This window comes from Amia ocellicauda, chromosome 9 (genome assembly GCF_036373705.1).
Source record: "Amia ocellicauda isolate fAmiCal2 chromosome 9, fAmiCal2.hap1, whole genome shotgun sequence".
In the NCBI taxonomy this organism is placed as follows: Eukaryota; Metazoa; Chordata; class Actinopteri; order Amiiformes; family Amiidae; genus Amia; species Amia ocellicauda.
The window spans coordinates 9,767,830-9,790,702 of record NC_089858.1 but is presented as its reverse complement, the minus strand read 5'-3'; the positions used below and the strand labels follow the sequence as shown (position 1 = coordinate 9,790,702).

General features: G+C 38.7%; 1 protein-coding gene across 1 annotated transcript in view; it reads left to right on the top strand.

Moving 5' to 3' along the window:
* LOC136758558 (potassium channel subfamily T member 1) overlaps positions 1-22,862 on the top strand; it is an 89,986-nt gene extending 67,124 nt beyond the window's left edge. Inside the window, exons 19-31 of the mRNA XM_066713049.1 lie at positions 1,019-1,124; positions 1,799-1,971; positions 3,921-3,992; positions 5,886-6,020; positions 6,723-6,834; positions 7,185-7,286; positions 8,665-8,748; positions 9,166-9,294; positions 9,661-9,681; positions 10,070-10,367; positions 11,657-11,719; positions 17,032-17,116; positions 17,358-22,862. Coding sequence (XP_066569146.1) covers positions 1,019-1,124; positions 1,799-1,971; positions 3,921-3,992; positions 5,886-6,020; positions 6,723-6,834; positions 7,185-7,286; positions 8,665-8,748; positions 9,166-9,294; positions 9,661-9,681; positions 10,070-10,367; positions 11,657-11,719; positions 17,032-17,116; positions 17,358-17,475 — 1,498 coding nt within the window. The 3' untranslated portion in view covers positions 17,476-22,862. The remainder of the gene's footprint in view (positions 1-1,018; positions 1,125-1,798; positions 1,972-3,920; positions 3,993-5,885; positions 6,021-6,722; positions 6,835-7,184; positions 7,287-8,664; positions 8,749-9,165; positions 9,295-9,660; positions 9,682-10,069; positions 10,368-11,656; positions 11,720-17,031; positions 17,117-17,357) is intronic.
* Positions 22,863-22,873: the final 11 nt, after the last annotated feature.

The following is a 22,873-nucleotide window of genomic DNA, read 5'->3' as shown; positions in this document are numbered from 1 at the left end:
GTGTCACTAATACACAGGTATCACTTCTCACAGCATCCGATTATTACCACTTGATGATTACAAGATGATAATTGGGGAGTTATGACATGACATGAGACTTTCCCTGACAATTTCACACTGATTGGAGTACAATTAGATTTGTTAACACTGCCACTGTCAGCTTTTCCGGATCTTTTCTTTCCATTTGTGCTACTATATAATTTACCTCATGTTAAAACTGACAGCTTCGTACTCATGCTCCACACAGCAGGGGCACCAGTTTCCACACACTCGAATCCTGTAGTCTCTCAAACCTCATTCCTAGCATTTTGGTTACATTTTCAGTCAAAATTGTTACTATTAGCAATTAATAAAATGTGTCACGTTCTTAGGGCTACCACATTTTACTGTAGTTTACTATGATAGCAAAGAGTATGGTATACATTGGGAAATTGTGTGGAAAATGATGACAAAACATTTACTGTGGCCAAGAAAGTATCGTGCTGCCCAGTCACTCAAACTCTGAAAATGTCACAGAACAGTATTTAAAAAACAACACTGAGAGCTTTAGAATGACTTTAAAAATTGGTGGGATTTTGGCAGATTGTCAGTAGAAGCGTTCATTTCCCTGACATGTTCACATGTCCTTCCTGTGCCTGTGTTTGATCACGGCCATCTCTCTCACGTGTACGGCTGCAGCAGTCTCGGAGATGAGTCAGCGCGGCCCTGCAGACGCACCACTGCTTCCACTGTTTGTGTTGTTGTTCTTCTTCTTCTTCGGCTTTGAAAATGTAGAAGCTCCTGCCAGGATGAAGACAGATGCAGATAAAGAACATCGGCCCGACATTTGTCTGCAGTTCCTTCAATCAAACTCCTCAAGAAATGTGCCGAAATGAAGATCTGCATGAGCTGACACTGTCGATGCTTGCTGAGCTCCTCTCCCACTGTTGCAAGATTCGGGAGGTCATTTCCAAAAGAGAAGAGGATTACACAACCCTAATGTTTTCTGAATCTTTCTTGATTATTTTCATCCCCTCAGGTATGTGAAAGGATACCCTCCCAATTCGCCCTATATTGGCAGCTCTCCTACTTTATGCCATCTCCTGCCCCAAAAAGCCTCATTCTGCTGTCTGCGCTTGGACAAGGTAAGGCCTTGAACTGAGCCTTTAAACTCATTTAGAGTAAAATAAATAAAATCACTATATCATCTATTTATCTATCTATCTAAACTTGCCTGATATACAACAACTGGGTTTTCAGTAAGTGTTCACACACGCCCACTGCACTGTATGTCTCAGTCTCCCCCGTAAGGAATAAGGCTAATGATTTAAATGCTACCTCACTTGACCCCGGTCAGGGTCCCCTTTCCTCTTTTCCAGTAATCGGTACATTTTTCCAAGTTACGGAGCTCGGGGGACTATTAATAAGGTCACAATGCTACTGTCCTTGTGAGCTGTGTGCTTGGAGGAGTTCATCACATTAATCTTTGTCATTTCGCACCCCTGCCTATAGGCAAGCAGATAAAGTCTAATTGAATTCTCTCTCTCTGTGGAACGCGAGCGTGAGATCTGAAAAGCGCCGTGACCTGGATTGATAGCCAGTGATCTCAAAGTCATAATATTCAACCACTGGCTGAATCACAGACTGTTTATTCAAGATGCATTCAAATAAATGCCATAAGAAAAAAAATATATATAATAATAATAATAATACAGGCAAGAGAAAGGCAAAGTGTGTATTCATGATAAATACAGTAAACTTTGTCTTCCTGTATTGGTCTACAGCACACTGATATTTCTCTCTCTTTTTTAATACATAGGGGTGCGACCACAACAGCTTTGAAGACGCCAAGGCATATGGCTTTAAGAATAAGCTGATCATTGTTTCAGCGGAGACCGCAGGCAATGGCTTGTATAACTTTATTGTCCCCTTGCGCGCCTACTACCGCCCGAGAAAGGAACTCAACCCCATCGTTCTCCTCCTGGATAACCCGTAAGAGCCACCTTACTTTGGCCATTTGTTTTTACTCTCTCGTTTATGTATTGGAGCTGGAAACCAAACTTTCAAGAGATGTCGCACCCTGATCCCACCTACAGGCCACCACTCCTTCAGCCAAGTCAAATCTCAATACACTCCATCCATCGAAGTCTTATTGAGGGTTCGGCTACAGCTCCTATCTATTATAAAAATCCAACAATAGATACACGTTGTGTGCTTCAGTAATAATTCTTGTTTTTCCCCATGATGTCCTTTACAATGTTTTGGAGTCCTTGTGTGTAAGTGGGAGACTAAGTGGCTTATGCAGCTATACATCTTTCATTCTCTTTGTGAAACGGCAGTTGAAAAATGGCTTTTGTATTAGTCTTTTATTAGGGTAGGCTCCATAGATGTCTTTCTCAGAAAGCACAGTGTGGCTTGTGTTTTAAAAGCTTTATTAGGCTATTAGGAAACAATGCAGAAGAACATTACTGAGCATGGAGCAGGAGACGGGAATCAAATTACAGTTGCAGACCCCTGTGGGGCCAAATTATATAACAATCCTTCCATAATTAAAGTACTTTTGTTTGTGAATATTTATATGAATACATAGGATGTTGTAAGTGTGCATGTGGATTTATTTGTTTTCATTTTAAGATGCATTTTGGGATAAATCCATTGCCCTTTACTGATCAAGGAATACGAAAGCTAGCAGGGAAAATCGACTAATAATGTGGGATCATTGAATTCCTAGTGAGGCCTTACTCTGCGGTTTCCTGCTTCAGAACAAAACATATTTCTATATGTGTAAACTAGAAAAGATCTCCATGGTAACTTGCCAATGCATTGAATTGCATACATCGATTAAGGGGGGGCTGGGTGGGATGCAGTGACCAGGGAACAGACAGTCGAACAGCCTTGAAAGACCTTTATAGAGTGGAAAGAGTTTTTATAGAAAAGGGGAGCATAGACACAATGTCATCTAATGACTTGGAGAATCTCTTTATGAATCTATTTCAGGTAGGAAGCAGCATCTTTGTGTTGTGCATTCCACACACATAGCTCACACTTTTCAACAAACTATCCTTTATTTCCTGGTATTACATTTTTTCATTTTCTTTTGTTTGGTTTTTAATTTCAAAACAAACGAGTATAGCACTGCTTTCACAAAACAAATTCCTGCCGTACATCGACTGACAGATCGTGTCTGTGAGATTGCCAGAGATTTTCTTTATATTGGGCTTGGAAAACGGAAGGCTTGTTTGTGGGGCTCGCACATCAAAAGAAAACTGTCATGAGATAGCAAGAATGAGAGAGCTAATCATACTGGAACGGGCATAACTGACAATATTAAGTAGCTTCCTTGAACTGACTTGAACCAGAGACAATGTTCAATCAATCATCCACTCCAGCCTGTTTTTAACTAGTTGTCTGAGATGTAATTCTCCTCTCAGTAATGACTTGATTCATACTGTGGCACAAGACATAAACACACATAAAACACAAAAATAAGGGCCGACAGCCACTGGAGGACAAACTGTTTAAATATATATGATCTCTCTTTTATTCTTTGTACAAACTCACACATACAGTATAGTTTAAATTTTTAATATGGCTTACAAACATAAGTATATATCTATATCATAATTGATGTGAGAGAGGTTTTACTTCTGCATTGATTTTGTTGATAGATCCTAACCAATTTAAGAAAACACCTTTAAATTAAGCAACAGTTAACAAGTCTAATTTATATGATTGTCTTTCCTTAATCAGTACATATCCTTGAGACCAAAGATTGCAAACATAAAGTACATCTCATCAAAATGAAAAAAAATAATATATATATATATATATGCATGTTTCGGATGCTTTGCAAACAAATATCAGTATGGTGAATGCTGAGATAAATCTATCTTGATTATTCCTGAACCCCTTTTTTCCTGCTGTTTATTTAATCTCCGCAGGCCGGATAACCACTTTTTAGAGGCAATATGTTGTTTTCCAATGGTTTACTTCATGGCTGGAACAATCGACAAGTATGTATCAGTTTAATATGAGGACAGTAGCTGCCTTTGTTTATTCAATGTTATTTATTTTAATCTCTTTCCTTTTTAACGTTGTTAGCATGACAAACGGCAAGCCATTGTGATTTGTTCTTTCATTGATTTTAATTAGTCTTTAAAACTAAGGACCTGTAGCTGAAATGTATTAGTTTAAGCTCAGCATTGATACATACAGTGAGGGAAAAAAGTATTTGATCCCCTGCTGATTTTGTACGTTTGCCCACTGACAAAGAAATGATCAGTCTATAATTTTAATGGTAGGTGTATTTTAACAGTCTGCAACAAAATCCAGAAAAACGCATTTCAAAAAAGTTATACATTGATTTGCATGTTAATGAGGGAAATAAGTATTTGACCCCTTCGACTTAGTACTTGGTGGCAAAACCCTTGTTGGCAATCACAGAGGTCAGACGTTTCTTGTAGTTGGCCACCAGGTTTGCACACATCTCAGGAGGGATTTTGTCCCACTCCTCTTTGCAGATCCTCTCCAAGTCATTAAGGTTTCGAGGCTGACGTTTGGCAACTCGAACCTTCAGCTCCCTCCACAGATTTTCTATGGGATTAAGGTCTGGAGACTGGCTAGGCCACTCCAGGACCTTAATGTGCTTCTTCTTGAGCCACTCCTTTGTTGCCTTGGCTGTGTGTTTTGGGTCATTGTCATGCTGGAATACCCATCCACGACCCATTTTCAATGCCCTGGCTGAGGGAAGGAGGTTCTCACCCAAGATTTGACGGTACATGGCCCCGTCCATCGTCCCTTTGATGCGGTGCAGTTGTCCTGTCCCCTTAGCAGAAAAACACCCCCAAAGCATAATGTTTCCACCTCCATGTTTGACGGTGGGGATGGTGTTCTTGGGGTCATTCCTCCTCCTCCAAACACGGCGAGTTGAGTTGATGCCAAAGATCTCGATTTTGGTCTCATCTGACCACAACACTTTCACCCAGTTCTCCTCTGAATCATTCAGATGTTCATTGGCAAACTTCAGACGGGCCTGTACATGTGCTTTCTTGAGCAGGGGGACCTTGCGGGCGCTGCAGGATTTCAGTCCTTCACAGTGTAGTGTGTTACCAATTGTTTTCTTGGTGACTATGGTCCCAGCTGCCTTGAGATCATTAACAAGATCCTCCCGTGTAGTTCTGGGCTGATTCCTCACCGTTCTCATGATCATTGAAACTCCACGAGGTGAGATCTTGCATGGAGACCCAGACCGAAGGAGACTGATAGTTATTTTGTGTTTCTTCCATTTGCGAATAATCGCACCAACTGTTGTCACCTTCTCACCAAGCTGCTTGGCGATGGTCTTGTAGCCCATTCCAGCCTTGTGTAGGTCTACAATCTTGTCCCTGACATCCTTGGACAGCTCTTTGGTCTTGGCCATGGTGGAGAGTTTGGAATCTGATTGATTGATTGCTTCTGTGGACAGGTGTCTTTTATACAGGTAACGAGCTGAGATTAGGAGCACTCCCTTTAAGAGAGTGCTCCTAATCTCAGCTCGTTACCTGTATAAAAGACACCTGGGAGCCAGAAATCTTGCTGATTGATAGGGGATCAAATACTTATTTCCCTCATTAACATGCAAATCAATTTATAACTTTTTTGAAATGCGTTTTTCTGGATTTGTTTGCTGTTATTCTGTCTCTCACTGTTAAAATACACCTACCATTAAAATTATAGACTGATCATTTCTTTGTCAGTGGGCAAATGTACAAAATCAGCAGGGGATCAAATACTTTTTTCCCTCACTGTAACAGCTTACAGTGATGTACAGTACTAAGTTAGTACTAAGGAAACTATTTTCAAGTAGAATTTTGGAAGTCATGTATAAATCGATTTTTATTTCATGTATTTCTCTTGCTGTCCTGCAGCCTGGATAACCTGTTGCAATGTGGAATCATCTACGCAGACAATCTTGTTGTGGTAGACAAGGAAAGTACGATGAGTGCCGAGGAAGACTATATGGCAGACGCCAAAACCATAGTCAACGTGCAGACTATGTTCAGGTGTGTGTCGTCCGTAAACTGTGAAGATCCGCAAGACACGGTTTTATTTTTAAACCTTTTACAATCTTGTAGTTGATTCTTATTTTCTCAGCTGTTGGAAAAAACATCAGCAACAACAAAGCAATTTCACAAGAAGCCTCATCCTGTTAGGTCACACCTCCTCAAGGAACTTCAATTCACATCTGTTTTTTGAAGCATCCAGGTGTCATCTAAGTTTCCTCTCTTAATGTTAGAGTTACACATCTGCCATACCTTAGTTCGATCTTCTCTGATGGTAGATTCATTCTTTTGTTACTCCTGTAATATGTAGAAAATTGTATGCAAGTCTTCGTTAAATCCTCGATGTCATCCTCGCTAAAGAACTCCAATTAACTAATTTAGTGTTTCCTGTTTATCCTTGTGTAGTCTCTATTGGTGATCGAGCTGTGAAACGACAACAATGTGAAAATCAAAGATGTTTTTTAAGGAGCGTATGCTAGAGGCTCACATTTCCAAATGCATGTTTACAGCTGCAGCTTTCATTAGCTAAATACACATTTCACATTTTCAGCACCCAGGTGCCCGACTGCATTATATATTTATGTAATTTGAAATGGCCTTGAGCGACAGTGTTGTTTGGACCTTGAGGACTATCTTCCTTGTGCTCACTTACACAGCAGGCTGAGAGATTCCCAGCCAATATATTTCATTCTCTCTCTCCAGATTGTTCCCCAGCCTCAGTATCATCACAGAGCTCACACACCCTTCCAACATGAGGTTCATGCAGTTCAGGGCCAAGGACTGCTACTCTCTCGCTCTGTCCAAACTAGAGAAGGTACGATTCTGTCAGGAATTAGAGCTCTGTCTACTGAGGGGGCATTCACTAAATAATATGTTAGAATATTAAAAGGAAAATCACACGCTTGTTCTTTCTCATTGAAGTGCCTAGTTTCATTCAAAATGGGCAATGAAAATCTCCTCCATGCCTCTTTTGTACAAGAAAATGTTACACACTGTGCATAGCCGTGTTGCTGTGCGTGTGCGTGTGTGTGCTTGGGTGCTTAAGTGTGTGTTTGTGTGCGTTTCCACCTTTATCAGAGCATCTTTGTCTGTCGCACACATTGGCACATTCCCCGTGCCCCTCACCCGCACCTGGATAGTTCTAACCTTTTCCTCTCCATTCAGAAGGAGCGAGAGAAGGGTTCCAATCTGGCGTTTATGTTCCGTCTCCCCTTCGCTGCTGGCAGGGTCTTCAGTATCAGCATGCTGGACACGTTGCTGTATCAGGTGAGGCGCACTGGAGTCCTGTGTGTCCGGAGCCCATTCCTTATTAATTGAAATGCCCGGCTGCTTGCTAACAGTTGAATTTTAAAGACCAGATTGACAGTTTCCACAGTCTCCCTGGCAGAGTTCTGTAATCTTTGTTAAATTGTAAAATTGCCTGCGTACCCTCATAGGGGAACCACCCTGAGGGGCAATTGTAGCGTACCTTCAGCTTGACTGCCTCCCATTCTCTTGAGGGGGGAATCAAAATCAGGTTTCTCTTGGTATTTGTTTTTACGGCTGTGCTTTTCTGCTTTAGAAAGCTTTGTGTAGACACTTTGAGGTTCTTCTGACCGCTTACAAACTCAATTTGTACTTGTAGATCATCAAAATTGAGTCTCCTTCTCAAGTAACTTGAATAGCAAGTTAATTAGATTTCAATTATAATAAATGTCTCTGAGGTCAGTGCCAAATTAGCAAGGGGCTCCGCAATGGAGACCCACAGCATAATCTAGGGTGAAAGAAGAATCAAACCCATTTAACCAGGTTGTTCTGCATTCTGTATTTATTCCACATTATTCTTTATCGGAATAGACTGGTCATCTCCCAAAAGGGCCTTTTCTATTAAATATCAATTGAATCTGGTATCATTCAGTCAGAATGGAATTGAATTGTCTCTATTCTGCATATTGTTTCTTTTAATGAACCTAAATTAACTCTTCTATTATACTCTGGGCATCGCCATGACAATGCTGCTTAATTCCTGAACAAATTATCATAGATTTTCCTTTGGTCCTTTTTTACATTATTATTTCTAATCAGGCCAAGAAAAGCGGACACCACAAAAATATTTGGTCATAATTGAACCAAGTGACAGTCTTTTATAGTTTTTACATCTGCTCTGCATTAGAACAACAGCGCCCTCCAGTGTTTGGTTTCAAGTTCACAACCCAGTGTAATCTCTCAGTTGCTACAGACCTGTTCAGAGGGGGGAGTCCTCTTGATTGTGACAGCTGCTTTACCCAGAAAGAACGGGGAAAATCAAGAGATGACACTAGTGTGAAGACAATTATACAAATCACAGACATGTATTCCTCACGATTTAATGTCTGCAGCTGCCTGTAGGTGATAAATGCACTAGACCAATTCAATTCCCATTTCTTGTCTTTGAATCTGCAACAGCCTTTTGTTTTGTTTTTTCAGTACCTGCATTTGAAATATTGTTGCTGACCGCATCACTATCTATTATAGACAAAATGTGAAGTCCACCCAATGCCTTTAGATAATAGAATAAGTGTAATTCAACTGCTATGCTCACTGTGATCCTTGTCAATTCTAAGTTCTAAACTAGATGATAAGACAAACTTCAGTATTAACAATGTACCCTTCCTTTGTGTATTAGTCTTTTGTAAAGGACTACATGATACCCATAGCCAGATTATTGCTGGGCCTCGACACAACTCCTGGATCAGGCTACCTGTGTGCCGTAAGTACATTTAGCTCTCTTTTTCAGTAGACTCTTTCTGAAACTCACTTACCTCTAGCGTGCCGGTGCTCAGCAGTCACTTCTCTTAAGTCCCAATTCTATTCTGTGCTAATTAAAAACTGTCCCCAGTCAGAATATGTGAATCTAAACTAAGACACAGACTCTCATCACCGTTCCACAGAGACCCAAAATGGTCGCAGTTTTAATTTTTTTTTAATCTTCCAGAAGATGGTAATGTATTTCAAAAATGTCTAAGGCTTCATGCTGAGTACAAACCTTCCTATAAGAAGTATAGAAATGTGCCCACGTATGTGTTTAATAGACAATGTAAAGCAGTGTCAAAACGAGTAAAAGAATGTGGAATTGGGCTTTGATTAAACACTGCATGCACTTTCCTGTTTGTTTTTTCTCAATTAGATGAAGATCACAGAGGAGGACTTATGGATACGAACGTATGGGAGGTTATTTCAAAAACTGTGTTCTTCCAGTGCAGAAATCCCCATTGGGATATATAGGACGGAGTCCCACATGTTCTCCACGTCTGAGGTGAGAGAGAGGCTATTTTACACTGCATACTAGTTTGCCCACAGTGACGTCTGACCTTGCTAGGTGATTTTAGGCTTTTCATAAACTGCTGTGACTAACTTTGAAAAAAACCTTTCATAATAAGAAGTAATTAAAATCCTTTGTGAGTGTGTTTAGTCACAGGCTTTGTATCCTGCCCCAGTATATATACGGCACTATTGACATCCTTGACATAGCATCATCGTTCGTTTCAGATTGAAGCTGTGTAGGCAATGTTTGATTACAATGGGTGCAAAGAAACATTTGAAAAATATTATTTTTGTTGTCATATTTTTGGTTTTATTTCTCATAAACATTTTTCATGTTTTATTTTTTTCCCCCACCCAGTCACAGGACATTTGTGCCCAGGTAAGAATACATCAGCATTCCATATGTTATTGAATCCTCACTCCTAACATAACACGTTCTGTACATACCATACTATATCTATGAATAAACTTAAGGAACTTATTGTGTGCCAAACTGTGCAATCAGTGGAAGTTTTATTACTTTATTACTTATTTATTAAGACATTTCTTGTGTCTAAACCAGAATAATTTTTTGAATCTTAAAAAATGAGTTGCCTTGACATTTAAATCTCTCAATACGGATTTCACCGACAGGAAACTCAAATCTGAAAATGTGGTAACTAAAAAAAAAAAAAGGTCAAACAGAAGTTGGCTTCACTGGTGACTGTAGGAGTTGTGGAGCTGATGTCTTTGGGATTGTCTTTGTGTCGTGTTTTCTTTTAACCAAGTCTCAGATCTCCATCAATGTGGAAGACTGCGAGGACACCAAGGAAGTCAAGGACAACTGGAACCCCAAAAGTACCCACAGGAACTCCACGTCCAGCGACCAATCGGAGCACCCGTTACTGCGGAAGAAGAGCATGCAGTGGGCGCGCAGGCTGAGCCGCAAAGGGAACAAGCCCACGAGCAAGACGGAGCGGATCGGCCAGCAGCGCCTCAACCTGTACCGCCGCTCGGAGAGGCAGGAGCTGTCCGAGCTCGTCAAGAACCGCATGAAGCATCTGGGCCTTCCCACCACAGGTTACGGTAAGGGGCTTCCAAGGATGGGAACCACCTCAAGCAAGTTCACCGCGGTGCAAAAGCAAATGTTTCCACTCAGTGCGCTTGGTTTGTGTTATGTTTTTTTAATGAAAATGACACTAAAGAAAGACTGCAGCATGTGCAATACTCAAGGGGTTGTTCCATCTGTCAAAGAGAGTGACCATCATGTATGCCCATCTACCAGCTTTACTCTGCAGTGGGCAGGGAGATGGCTGATAATGCTGATTTCAGTTCCCCTCAGTTATGGGTCTTGTTGCCTTAACATTCATGTAATGCACAGTTTAACACAAAAAGCTGGTCACATTTAATGCTGATAGACCATTAATTTTGCAAAAGAACTGGTAATGAGCAGTAAGTGATGCCAAAGATGAACATATTAACTATGGTACTGATTGTGTTCTAGAGAATTTAATAAAGATAATCAAGACACAAAACGATTTCATCAATAACTATGTGGAAACTAGCCATTTATGATCTCATCTCACCCAGATTTCTGCCCCCGTCTCGAAATGCTTCACCTTCAGACACTCTGTACACAGATGATGACACTTTGTCAAATTGTTCTGCATGAGTTCATCACACAGCCCCCCCCCCCCGCATGCCTTCATATGTCCGACCCCAACAGGGTCATGTACTATATATCATCTGAATGACAAGCAGGTTCCACGTGTGTGCTTGGCCTTTGGTATATCTCAGGATATCTCAATATCACAAGCAAGTCTCCATCAGTCATAATAACAGTGTGGATCTTAAGCATGCTGAAGCTATATTCAGGATTTATTTTTATTCCCCCTACTAAAATACCTATGTAGTCTATCTCCATTATAGCGTTTTTCTACTTTCTATTGATATCATTAGCTACCGACTGTCACAGACACAGACATGCAATGATGCAATTTATTAATATCCACAAGAGACAAGCTACAGTTGTATGAGGATAATAATACAGAGGGAAAAAATGTGAAGAAGCACACCACTTCTGGCAGATTTCATTAAGGATGTTTCGCAAGAGTGCTTTCAGAACATATTGAACGCTGCACCTTCCCACTGGCTGTGTGTCCGTGTTGATTGACCGTGGCTTCCTGAAAACATGCTGCTTACCTGTTTAATTTAATCGCAGCCTTTTTTTTTCTTCAACTATGACACTGAGCTCTCCTTTTGTTTGATTTCCTCCCTTGAACTGCTACTGCTTGCCTGAACTTTCTCTTCTTTCTTTCTTCCTTTCTTTCTCGTTTTCTCGTGTGTGTGTCTGTGTGTTTCCTTGTGGCCTAAAGAGGATGTAGCAAATTTAACAGCCAGTGATGTGATGAATCGGGTAAACCTAGGATATTTGCAAGGTAATTATTCTCCGGGGTAATGAAGCAACACCCAGGGGCACACTCAATGAACAGGAATGGCCAGAGCCAGAGAAATGCTATAATGGAGGATGTGATCGAGAGGTAGCCATGCATCATGCCTGTAATTAAATTGAACATGGAAATTGTGTTTTTTCAATGCCTGTTCAAAGCACGTATTACAGTACTTTCGATCATGGCAGTCAGACTCCATTAAGTGACAAATAATCTCACCTGATATTTTTTATTAGAATATATAAATGCACTGTCTTTACTTGTGTTTATTTTAAATTTACCATGCATTGTCATTGATTCAGTAATCCCTGGTGCCTCCATGTGTCAGAGTGAGGGAGTCGACATTGTGCTAGATTTAATGAGATGATATTTTCATTCATTGGCACAGACACCAAGTTCTATCTGAAGCTATATATATATCATTACATATGCTAAAAAGAACGTGCAAAGCGAGCTCAGTGATTTTAGTTGTATGCACCATTATACAACTGGTTTTTCATATTTGTATTATAAAGCGGTAATCATGATGTATCTAGATTTACAATGAAAACACGCAAGAAGTTTTATTTTAAATGAATTGTTCAATTCTGAAACATCCAGCATTTGTTATTATGATTGTTCATCTCAGGGACTGTACAGCTAGCCTTCCTTTATTAAGTGTGCTCGGGGTGTTTTATGAATGACAAGAGAGTGCAGAAACTCAGTTTTATGGAAGGTGCTGCCTCACTACATTGCCCTATTTATGCTATTTGTCCCTTATATGAACATAGTGCAGCAGGATTTATAGTCTGATAGACACTCTGGTCAAAAGGAAAACTCTCATCATCTTCAAAAAATATGTAACTGGACTACCTCCATGTATTAGTGACTACTTTGAACATAGGTTGAAGTGTATTTTTCTTTTGTTTTTATAATAAAAAACTAACATTGTTATGGATAAACACAGGCCAAATCCCCATAGAAAGAAAGTATGATTAATGTTTTTTTTTTGTAGGTTGTTACCAAGCATTTCAAGGCCTTCATGTAATTTATTGGCTGTGTGTGACTGGATTGGAAATCTATTCCGAATAGAGAGGCATAAAATATGGCAATATAGTCAGGCTATAGAAATAATTGTATTGATGATGCATGCAGGGATGGGGAGATATGGAAAAGCACCCTCCATCCAACTATATATATATATATATATATATATATATATATATATATATATATATATATATATATATATTGTTTTTACCAAAATGACCAAGTAAAGGATGGATATTTATAACAATGAGTATATGAATTTATGACTCGGTTGTGGGTGGGGGTTGAGGGAAATGCAAACGTTTATTCTGTTTTTCATTTTTTTTTGGCTTTGGTTTTTTTTTTTTTTTTTTTTTTTTTTTTTTTTTCCCTACTTGCATCTCCTGTCAAAGCATCCAAGCACATCATTACAGATTTCTTATACTCTCTGAAACACTGTGTTTGCATTGCAAGGTAAAAGGTTGTTTTCAGTAGCGCGGTGCAATGAGCATGCAGACATTTACACTGTGGAGAGGAGGAGGAGGAAGGAAAAGAAAACGCACAGACTTGTTCAGAAATGTAACAAACAGCAATAGCTTGTGCAGTCACATCAATGAGCCGTTGACAAGGTGACAAAGTTGCTGAAATGCCAGCACAGTCTGTGACCCGATTTGGCCCTCCCTGTGGTATCCAATTCCAGTTTGTCAGTCAGGTTCGGTTGTGCTGTCAGAACTTCCCCCTGATGAACTGTCCCACATCAACGGCAGTGAAACCTTTTGAGCTGTGAACAAAGGGGCCTTTGTTCTCCTGGGGCTGCATAGGTTTAAATTTGACCATTTTTGCTGTTTTCCACAATGTGTTAAGTTGTCTGTCTTGAGGTTGAATCTGGCCAGGTTGATTTTGCTACCCCATGTCACAGTAAGAGCTCACTGGTCCAGTCATGAATGTGAAGAGATTAGCTGCTGATCGGGTAAGGCAGGAGGTTTGGTCATCACTGACTGATCATTTTTACTCTCCTGTGGGTTGAAGTGGACCCTCATGGGAAATTACATCAGCCTTTCAAATAAACAGACTCAAGAGCCAGTCCTCTGATCTCCTTCTGCATTAATTATTTTTAATTTCACAGAAACGTGGCTTGTGAACACTTGCATACTGGGTGGGGGGGGTGCTGTTAGCTGAATGTCTCCTGATTGCGGTCCATGTTTTCGAGAGACTGTCACGATTGCATTCCAGGAGTCGCGCCACTTATGTGATTGATCTAAATGAGTTTGGTTTGAGAGCGGACTGGAGCACACATGGCTTATTGTGATGTAATCAAAATGTTAAATTGGTGTTGATGATTGTCCAGGAAATGCAGAGAACATTAAATTAGACATGCTAAATGTTTTGTGTTATTGTCCATATCGCTCCTGGCTGTTTACTGATTGCACGGTAATCAAACAGTGGGTGTGAGTGCTAGTGCTTGAATTGGAGACTAAACCACACAAAAGGGAAAGCTAGATTCTAAACCCCTTCACAACCTAATAGATGTTTGGTAATAAGTCAATGGCAGCCTCACAGCTATCCTGGACCAAATGCAGTTCCAGGTAAAACTAAAACTTTTTAAACCCTGTATTATCCATTTGAAACAGATCTCCCCTCAGAGAACGTTTTACTTTTAAGTTCCTTTGAAAAGAAAGTAGTTTTTACCTTAATCCTAAAATTATTTTACTTTCAAGTTCCAGTAATAAATTATTGTGCAATTAAAATTATTAGTTTTGCACTAATAATGCACAGGAGTCACAGTTCATTAACTTGTTTTTATCATATCAAAATACATTCTGTTTTTGTGTAGCATTTCCATAAAGAGTTCAGCTCTTTATTCCCCATTTCTCCACATTAATAGTGAACCATTCTTTGAGATTTGAGGGAATCCTTGTTTTTTATATGAATAAACAGCAGTAAATAGACCAAAAGGACTGGATTAATGTATATGAAATATAACTGAAAGACTTTTTAATCCTCAGAAGACAGGCGAACACAGAAGCCCCATGCGGCATTCCAGAGTCATGATTGTCATCCAGGCAGTATTGCATGTCTTAATTTAGGACTCATTTTAGAGGGTTGGGTGAGAAGTTTTTTTGGAATTTGAATAAAGTACCTTTCAATTTTCAAACTTTTCAGTCTTCACCAACAACATCTATTCTCTCACCACCTTGTACTATTCTTGATATACCAGTTTTCATAGTATTATCTTCTGAGAAAACTTCAAAATGAAAACTCTCACTCCTGCCAGTTACAAATGCAGTATTTTGATTGCACTGGGTAAAAGCAATGGACATATTGGGATTTTAAATCTTGTCCCAATTGACAGATGGGTCGATTTAATTTTTACAACCATCTGAATAAATGCACAATTTAAACAGCATTGCATAATTGTGTTTCATATCGAAAGCTGATTATGTAAACATATTTATTTAAACGTATTTAAACTTACTTATGTTTAATGCTTAGGTCTCTTTCCAGGTTTTTATGATCAGTGTCAGTAAAAAAAAATCTTCCAGGAAAAGGGAGAAGAAAAAAAAAATATTTACACCTTTGTGATTTTCTCAGATATGAATAATTCCTGATCTGAATGTGTACAAAATGCTCTGTCTGTACACAGACCGTAAATAAGCAGAATTAGGCAAATTGATTAAATCTCATTTTCTATGATGCTTCATGTTGTTAATACCTGGCCATAAAGCCTCGTTTGACAGCATGGCTTTTATTGCTCAGGGATGCCCCTTCAACCGAGAGGACGCTCAAATGCTTGTTAATTGTATCCAGGCCTCTCTGGGAATGTACAGAACCGGAGTGCACATGAGCGAGATGTATATTCATGAAACTCACAGTCGTGCTGAACTAAGGCACAGAATATGTAAATGAGGCCAAGAGAACGGAATACATTAAATTGTGAGGCTGAACAGCTGCAGGTAGCACATCCATTTTCAGTAATGTCACCGACAGCCAGGCATTCTCACTTTAATTTCTGAAGCCCTGTGGAAGCCTTCACAAGCATTTTATCACCTCACAACTCACAGACTTTCATCACATCCACTAACCTGTCCTGTGGGAACTCGCTAAGGCTCTAGAAACAATTATAACCCGGGCTTTCTGCTCATGCACTCACTTATTGTAAAGAAGCAATGAGGTAATGTGCTGGGTTTGTTTTTATCACTCCAAGCCAGTATCAAACGAGAGGTGCATTGTGGGTGTGGAATTGGAATGTAGTGGATAATAATCATGGTAGAGGTTTTCTGTTTTGGGATGGGGGTGGGACAGAAAATCTGTAAATCCACATACTTTCTTTTTGAATGGAACTTATATAAAGAAACCGATCATATTCTTGTGCTCCACCTTGCCTTATCTGAATAGCCAGCTGGTCATCTGACATCAGAGCATGCCCGGGTATTTGACGCTCTCTATATCGGAATGGAAATGACAGTGTTTGGCCCTGAATGCCGAGATTCATCTTGACTTGATCTGCATACAGTTCCTGGGCAGACATAAGCAGCATCTGCATGGAAATGCTATTCTCTCTCCGCAGCGATCTTGGGTCCACAGTGCACTTGCTGCATGGGCTTAGTCTTGAACTGCAAGCCACTAGTAACTGTAAGACATTCTTTCTCCTTACTTTCCCTGGGAATTTAAGTGGCAGTCACAGGTGGGTTTATACCGCAGATAAGAGCAGTAATCTTTCAGACTTTCATTTATTGAAACGCTTTTAACAAAGAGACATCCTGATTTCTGTTATTTGTGTAAAATAAAAACACATTTTTAGATGTACATACAGTAGACCAATGTTATTGGAGCAAAGGTCAACAGAAACATGTGTTATGCATTTTAAGATCTAAGAAGGCAAAAACAGCTTTGTCCAGGATTTTTGCGTGTGGCATGTTATTTGGCAATTGTTAAAAATGTATGTGTATATATACAGCTCTGGAAAAAATTAAGAGACCACTTAACATTGATTTCTGAACTTGGAGTAGACTCTTAATTTTTTCCAGAGCTGTATATGCCTGTGTGTGTATGTGTCAGGTTAAATAAAAAGTGCAATTTGAAAATTAATTTTAAGGGGCTTTAAAGTATTTGTGGGATGTTTAATTTCTGTTTTGGCATCTCTGAAAGATTTGTTGCCAAAACAATGAAAAGGATAAATTTTTGCAGTCTAATTAGAATGCATGTTAATTCTAAGTAGTTATACATGTTGAAATGAAAGTCCAGAAATTATGTCCATCGCCCTTCAGCGTCTGCATTTCTATCTTCTGCAGATGAAATGAACGACCACCAGAACACCCTGTCTTACGTTCTCATCAACCCCCCCCCGGACACACGGCTGGAGCTCAATGATATAGTGTAGGTACCGGCCGTCAGCTTTCACTGTGCAGAATCTATGTGCAGCCATGATATTAAGATGATGCATTGATCCTATTACGCTGTACGGAAGTCCATAGTGTGTGTTTAAAATGACTAACATTTAAGTGCCTCGAAACAGGAGAGATGAGTTCTAATCTGAGTTTGGATCCTCAACATGTCTGTGTTGTACCTATAGGACTGAGGGATGCGTGTCTTATTGTTCCTCTGGCCTCTGCTCTAGGTACTTAATCCGATCCGATCCCCTGGCTCACGTCCCCAATGAGTCTCAGGCAGAGAAAGGCAGCTTCACAATGAAGCAAGACTTTGGGAGTGAAACCAGAGACGAGACTCAGCTCTAAAGCCTGCGCCAGACTCTATTGCCACCACGTTGCTTAGCCGAGGTCTGTGGGAGCGCCACAGCAACAGAGAAGCTATTGGCCAGGCATGGTCACCTGGTCCAGGACAGCAGAGAGAAGACTGCAGCGACGGGGTCAACACTGAGGGGGTATGATTGAATTGCATTGTGTGTTTTTGATATTTGCCTTTCACTAAAGGAACACCACCTTGCTGTCAACGTAAGCCAATTTAATAAGACACAATTTACCGATCCCAGGAATATTGTGAGCCAGAATATAACAAGAAGGATTGCTTTCAAAAGGTACTGTTTGGAGTAGAAAGTCCTTTAATTATGATTAGTTTTGGATCAAAACTTTTTTTTTTTTTTTTCCATAGTAATGTGATGGGGTCATTAGCTGTCTATATGAGTAATCCAGTAATGCCTATTCAGTTAAAGGACAAGGATAGTTACAGAATAAGACCAATGTTCAACAGCTTGTACTATGATGGAATGGAAAGATTATTAACATATTTACCCATTTGATTTATCATTGAACACCAAGCTTATTCATGCAATTGGCTTCAATTTAAAAAAAGAAATTCAGTGTCATGGGGAAAACCTTCCTAGAACAAGGGGTGGGGTTGTAACTGCAGCTAAAATCTTACACACGATCATCTCGGTTATTTGTTTGTATAAAGAGACTGGTATAAACATTACAATATATATTTGGAGCTTTTCAGCTTATCGTATAACAGGGGAGATTCAGGGATTTGCAATAGGTGTCCCCTCTGTCAGTCTGTGTGTAAAGTGCTGTACGATGTCAGTTGTGAGACTACTGAGTTTGCACCAGATTTCCTTTTCTGCTGCTTTTGATGCAAAGACACCCTGCTCATCTTCATAAAGTTAAATTAATCATATCTGTGGTCGGAGTAATGTAGGGTTTCTGATTGAAACCTCTGGTGGTGATTCTGTGAAGCTATGGGATTTCCCTTAACTTTAGGTTTCCTTTTATCTTGCAAACATAACATAAGGCTAAGATACTGCAGTTTGCTTTTCTTTTTGGTCATATAGCCCTGGATTTATCATAGGTTTTATATTGCTCTTTAGTCAAAAACTGATCCTGATAACAGGATGTTACAAAACATAGGATACAAAGATATGCGGTTAGAGAGATTTGATGTTTGTTTGTTCAGTTTTTAAAACTTTAAACCGTTTACGAGTTTCCTTTCTACAATAAGGAGTCTGAGCAAGGCAGAATCAAGTTTACAGTTTGAAGAAGTTAAAGAATAATGACTAATACAGTTTTTCTGTCATCATTTATTCTATCCAATTAATGTAATGTATACCTTTAATTATTTATATATTAATTTATCATGAATTTATGTATTGTCCTCATTGAAGAGGAAGCATAATATATCAAGATTCTGTCCTCTGAGGAATAACTGCTGTTTGTTTATTTTTTATGCCTATCTTTACCCAACAAGTAGCTTATATATAACTGTGATGGTCTGATAATGTTTGAATTGTTTTGTTTACAATGCTGAGCAAGCAAGTGGTGTTACTGCATAAGCCAACAGCTAAAACTAAAAGCTAAAACAGTTTTAGGCTCACAGAACAACAGGAAATTATTTTCTATGATCTCTCTATCTATCATACATATATATTCATTGATTTGATCTGATGAGGAAGGGGTTATTGTATTTCAGTCACTGTCATAAACAGTTAAAGAAAAGAAAATGACAACAATACAATCAGAATTAATCAATATTAATAACCCATTTTGGTTATTTTGGTTTAAACTGAATCTATTCTGCACATTGCATTGCACAGTAAGAGAGTGTATTCAGCTCTGCCAGTGTGGCCTTTTTGCTTCTTGACATTTCTGCAAACCATGAAATTCATAAAGACGAAAACGCTGGTTGTCTAGTCAACACGTCTGTAAACCATATCTTCAGGAATGCATAAAAGGTACTTCAGTGATGTATAAATGGGGATAAACACATTGCACTCAGTGTGTTCTGAAGGGACACTGGAATCGCGTTTAATGTGAAGAGAGTTCTGTGTCAGTCTCTGTGTGTAGACTCCCTCTACCGTCTGCAAGAGCTGCAGTTCCTGTTGTTGCTAGGATGCCAGGCTGTGGTGGGTGGTCAGGAGTCGTGCTTTGACGCCATCTTGAGTTGTATAAACCGAGCAGGGCTTTGTGATGGTAAAACGTATGATTTGTAAATGTGTATTTATGTACTATTTGTTCAGTGTATATTCAGATTTTATAAGTAGTACCTGTAAATATCTTCTGGAAAAACTGTGTTTTCTGTCAACCTGCCAAATTGTATCTTGTAAATGAAAGAAATGCCACTAGAAACTAAAGTTAATTGATTATTAATAGCATATACATAGGCAATACTGCTTGGGCTACATCTGGATGTCGCCCTCATTTCAAAAAGGGCATTTTCTGTCGCTCTGTACATAAGACACCCTGTTGTTGTCTTACTTTTGAAACATGTTTTTCAAAGGGATAAATGCATGAACCAGACACACAAGTCATGAGACAGGAAATTAGCCACTTTCTGTATGAAACTGTCATGACTTTATATTTAAAGTATATTTATGAACCCTTTAAACTGTAAATAACTATTTGCATATCCAACAGGCTTTCTCACAGTTTTAGTTTGTTTCATGAATGTACCCAAACAGATCTATATTTTACTAAAAAAAAAAATTATTTGGATACTGCATAAACGAAGCAGGCCACCCACATTTCAGTGTTTTACTATGTGAGGGATTGTGAAGCAGACCATAGGTTTTGGTATGATGTCATCCAAGTGCTTCATTTGCATGTCAAATACCACTTCAGAATTATTATTATTTAAATGTTTCCCAGCAACTATTCTGTACCTCATGAGGAATCCCAACGGGTAACATTTAAAAAGGCAGCACTTTTTGAGATGGTAATAACTGATGTTGCATAACCTGCTTTGACAACTAGTATGCAACACTCAGGGAGACTGTGCCATAAGTTCTCGTTCAAGAATAGTTTTAATAGGTACTTCTATAGCTCTGCTTCCTGTCCCTCACTCATCTGAAGGCACCATAATTTGCATTACTGTATTAGGAGGCTAAACCACCATTGTGTCAAATGCCCACGAGAAAATTACGTGTGAAACTATATATGATGACGGAGTGTATGTAGTACATATCATGAGAGAAACAGAGCATATTGTGTAGCATATTTGGTAGGTTTTGGGCATTGTTATGTAATATTATACATATTACTTCTATACCTTCTTTGATTTTTAATATGACATTTTGTTGCACAGTTAGCTTTTGTTTAGCAGAGGGAGATTTTTCCTTCGATATTCCACACTACAAAATCCAACACTGAGTCTCTCAATCTCATCAAAGGTGATCACTATAGATTGAGAACTGCGAAGTGTCAAGTAACATTCCAGTTTTAGTGTGCCGCAATAACATTACTATTTCATGGAATTCACTCAGATTTACTCATTCAGATTTTATCATCAATATTTTGGCATTTTCTGGCTCAGTGTACTCTAAAAGTAGTTAAGTGCTTTTCGTGTTACAATATAAATGGGTTTAGACTCTTGAAAGGTATTCATTATAGTTTGTTCGTTCAAGCCTAATTTGAGAGAAAACAGAAATTAAACACTTTAGTAAATGGTTGAGTATTTTCTGTTTTCTACATTGGATTCAGACAATGAGTGAGTGAGTGTTAGAATCACAATGTGACAAGGGAAATTTCCAGTAAAAGCATCTTACCATCATCCTAATGGCTGTATTTAGAAATTATTCATTTTGATTTAAACCTACCAGAGAAATCTGGGTGATTCACTATTGTGATTAATGCACTGCCACAAACATGAGGTCTATTCTAGTTTACTGGGACTCACAAAAAGTGAGAATCACATCAGATGCATTGAGTATTGACAAGGGCATCTATTCACATTTCTGTTTTATCAGGTAATGGAAGCTATAGCACAAGGTCATGGTTTCTTTCTTCATTTGGTTTGTCACTGTACTCATATAATGTATCTATAATAATAATAATAATAGGAATATTAGGTATTTTAAAATCCATCACAATGGTTGAGTCTATAAGAGAGTCTTTATATGAGAGACAGATGATCATTCCAGACTGCAAAAATAGAAGACAATCTTTGATTTATTACAAGGTATAATAATACACGAAGCAGGAAATGGAAATAGTTTTTTGTAAATGAAGGCATTAATCATTTTTGGACTTCAATTTTAAAATGCTATAGGTATGTGGCTGTTTCTTTTGTATTTAAACCGATAAAAGTGTACTTTCCATTTTTATACCAACAGTTTTCCAGAATGTTTACAGTTCTTATAGGAACTCTATCTACCCTTTAAATGTATGTCTAAAAGTAATAAGACAGTTATTCCATGTGTACATCACGGGCTGGTTTCACAGACCCAAATCAGCACTAGTCAAGGATTACGCAATGTAATTTTGGGTAGAGTAGACCTAGATTTGTGCTTATCGAGGTCTGTGAAACAAGCCAAAAGATTGGCAATTCAGTTAGCCTAGTGACATTTGGTGCACCTTTCCTTTGCAATCCACTAGAATGCTCTCAACTTACAGAATTCAAGACAGAACTGAAGACACAATAACAGACTCACACAACTGCATTTTCTTTCTTGTAAAAGACACATTTGCAGTTTCATATAGGAGTTTTTATAATGTGATTTAGAGGGGTTCCCAACTAATAGTTCAATGCATGCTACAGTAATAACCTTTCCTGTATTCTGTGAAACATGAGCAACTTGCTTCATATCTGACAATACTACATATTAAGCAGCTGGGCAGTTATGCAACACTGAAGTAGTGATTCATATATTGTTTTCAAAATCATAGAAGACTTCAAAAAATAATGATTTGAGATTACCTTTCCAGGATAATGTACAAATCTTTTTGCAAACAGACAGAACAGGTGTTTGTGTGTGTTTTGTAGTTAACAAAACTGATAGAAATTGCTTGTCCTTTGCAGGTTTTATCATGCATTGCAATCTGTTAAAAAAATAAAAATTGTCTACTGTAGTGAATCCTCTGTAAGCTATTTGCAAAATTATCAAATGTTTTTTAATGCATTTAATATTCCACTTTAAAAAAATGTATCCTCAATGCACCATCATATAATGAGTTTTACATATCAAAAGTGCATGTTCTCTTCTTGCCAAAACCAACAAAATGAACTGATTTTTAGTCCCGAGGTCTGTTTTTCTGAATGTGCAGAATATTCTGTTAACTGTGACAGAATGGAACACTTTTGTACAATTTATTCTATGAAGTCTGTGTACTTCATTGTTGTATGTAATATATATATATATATATATATATATATATAAATAAAAAAAGAAAAATCAATAAACTAGCTGCA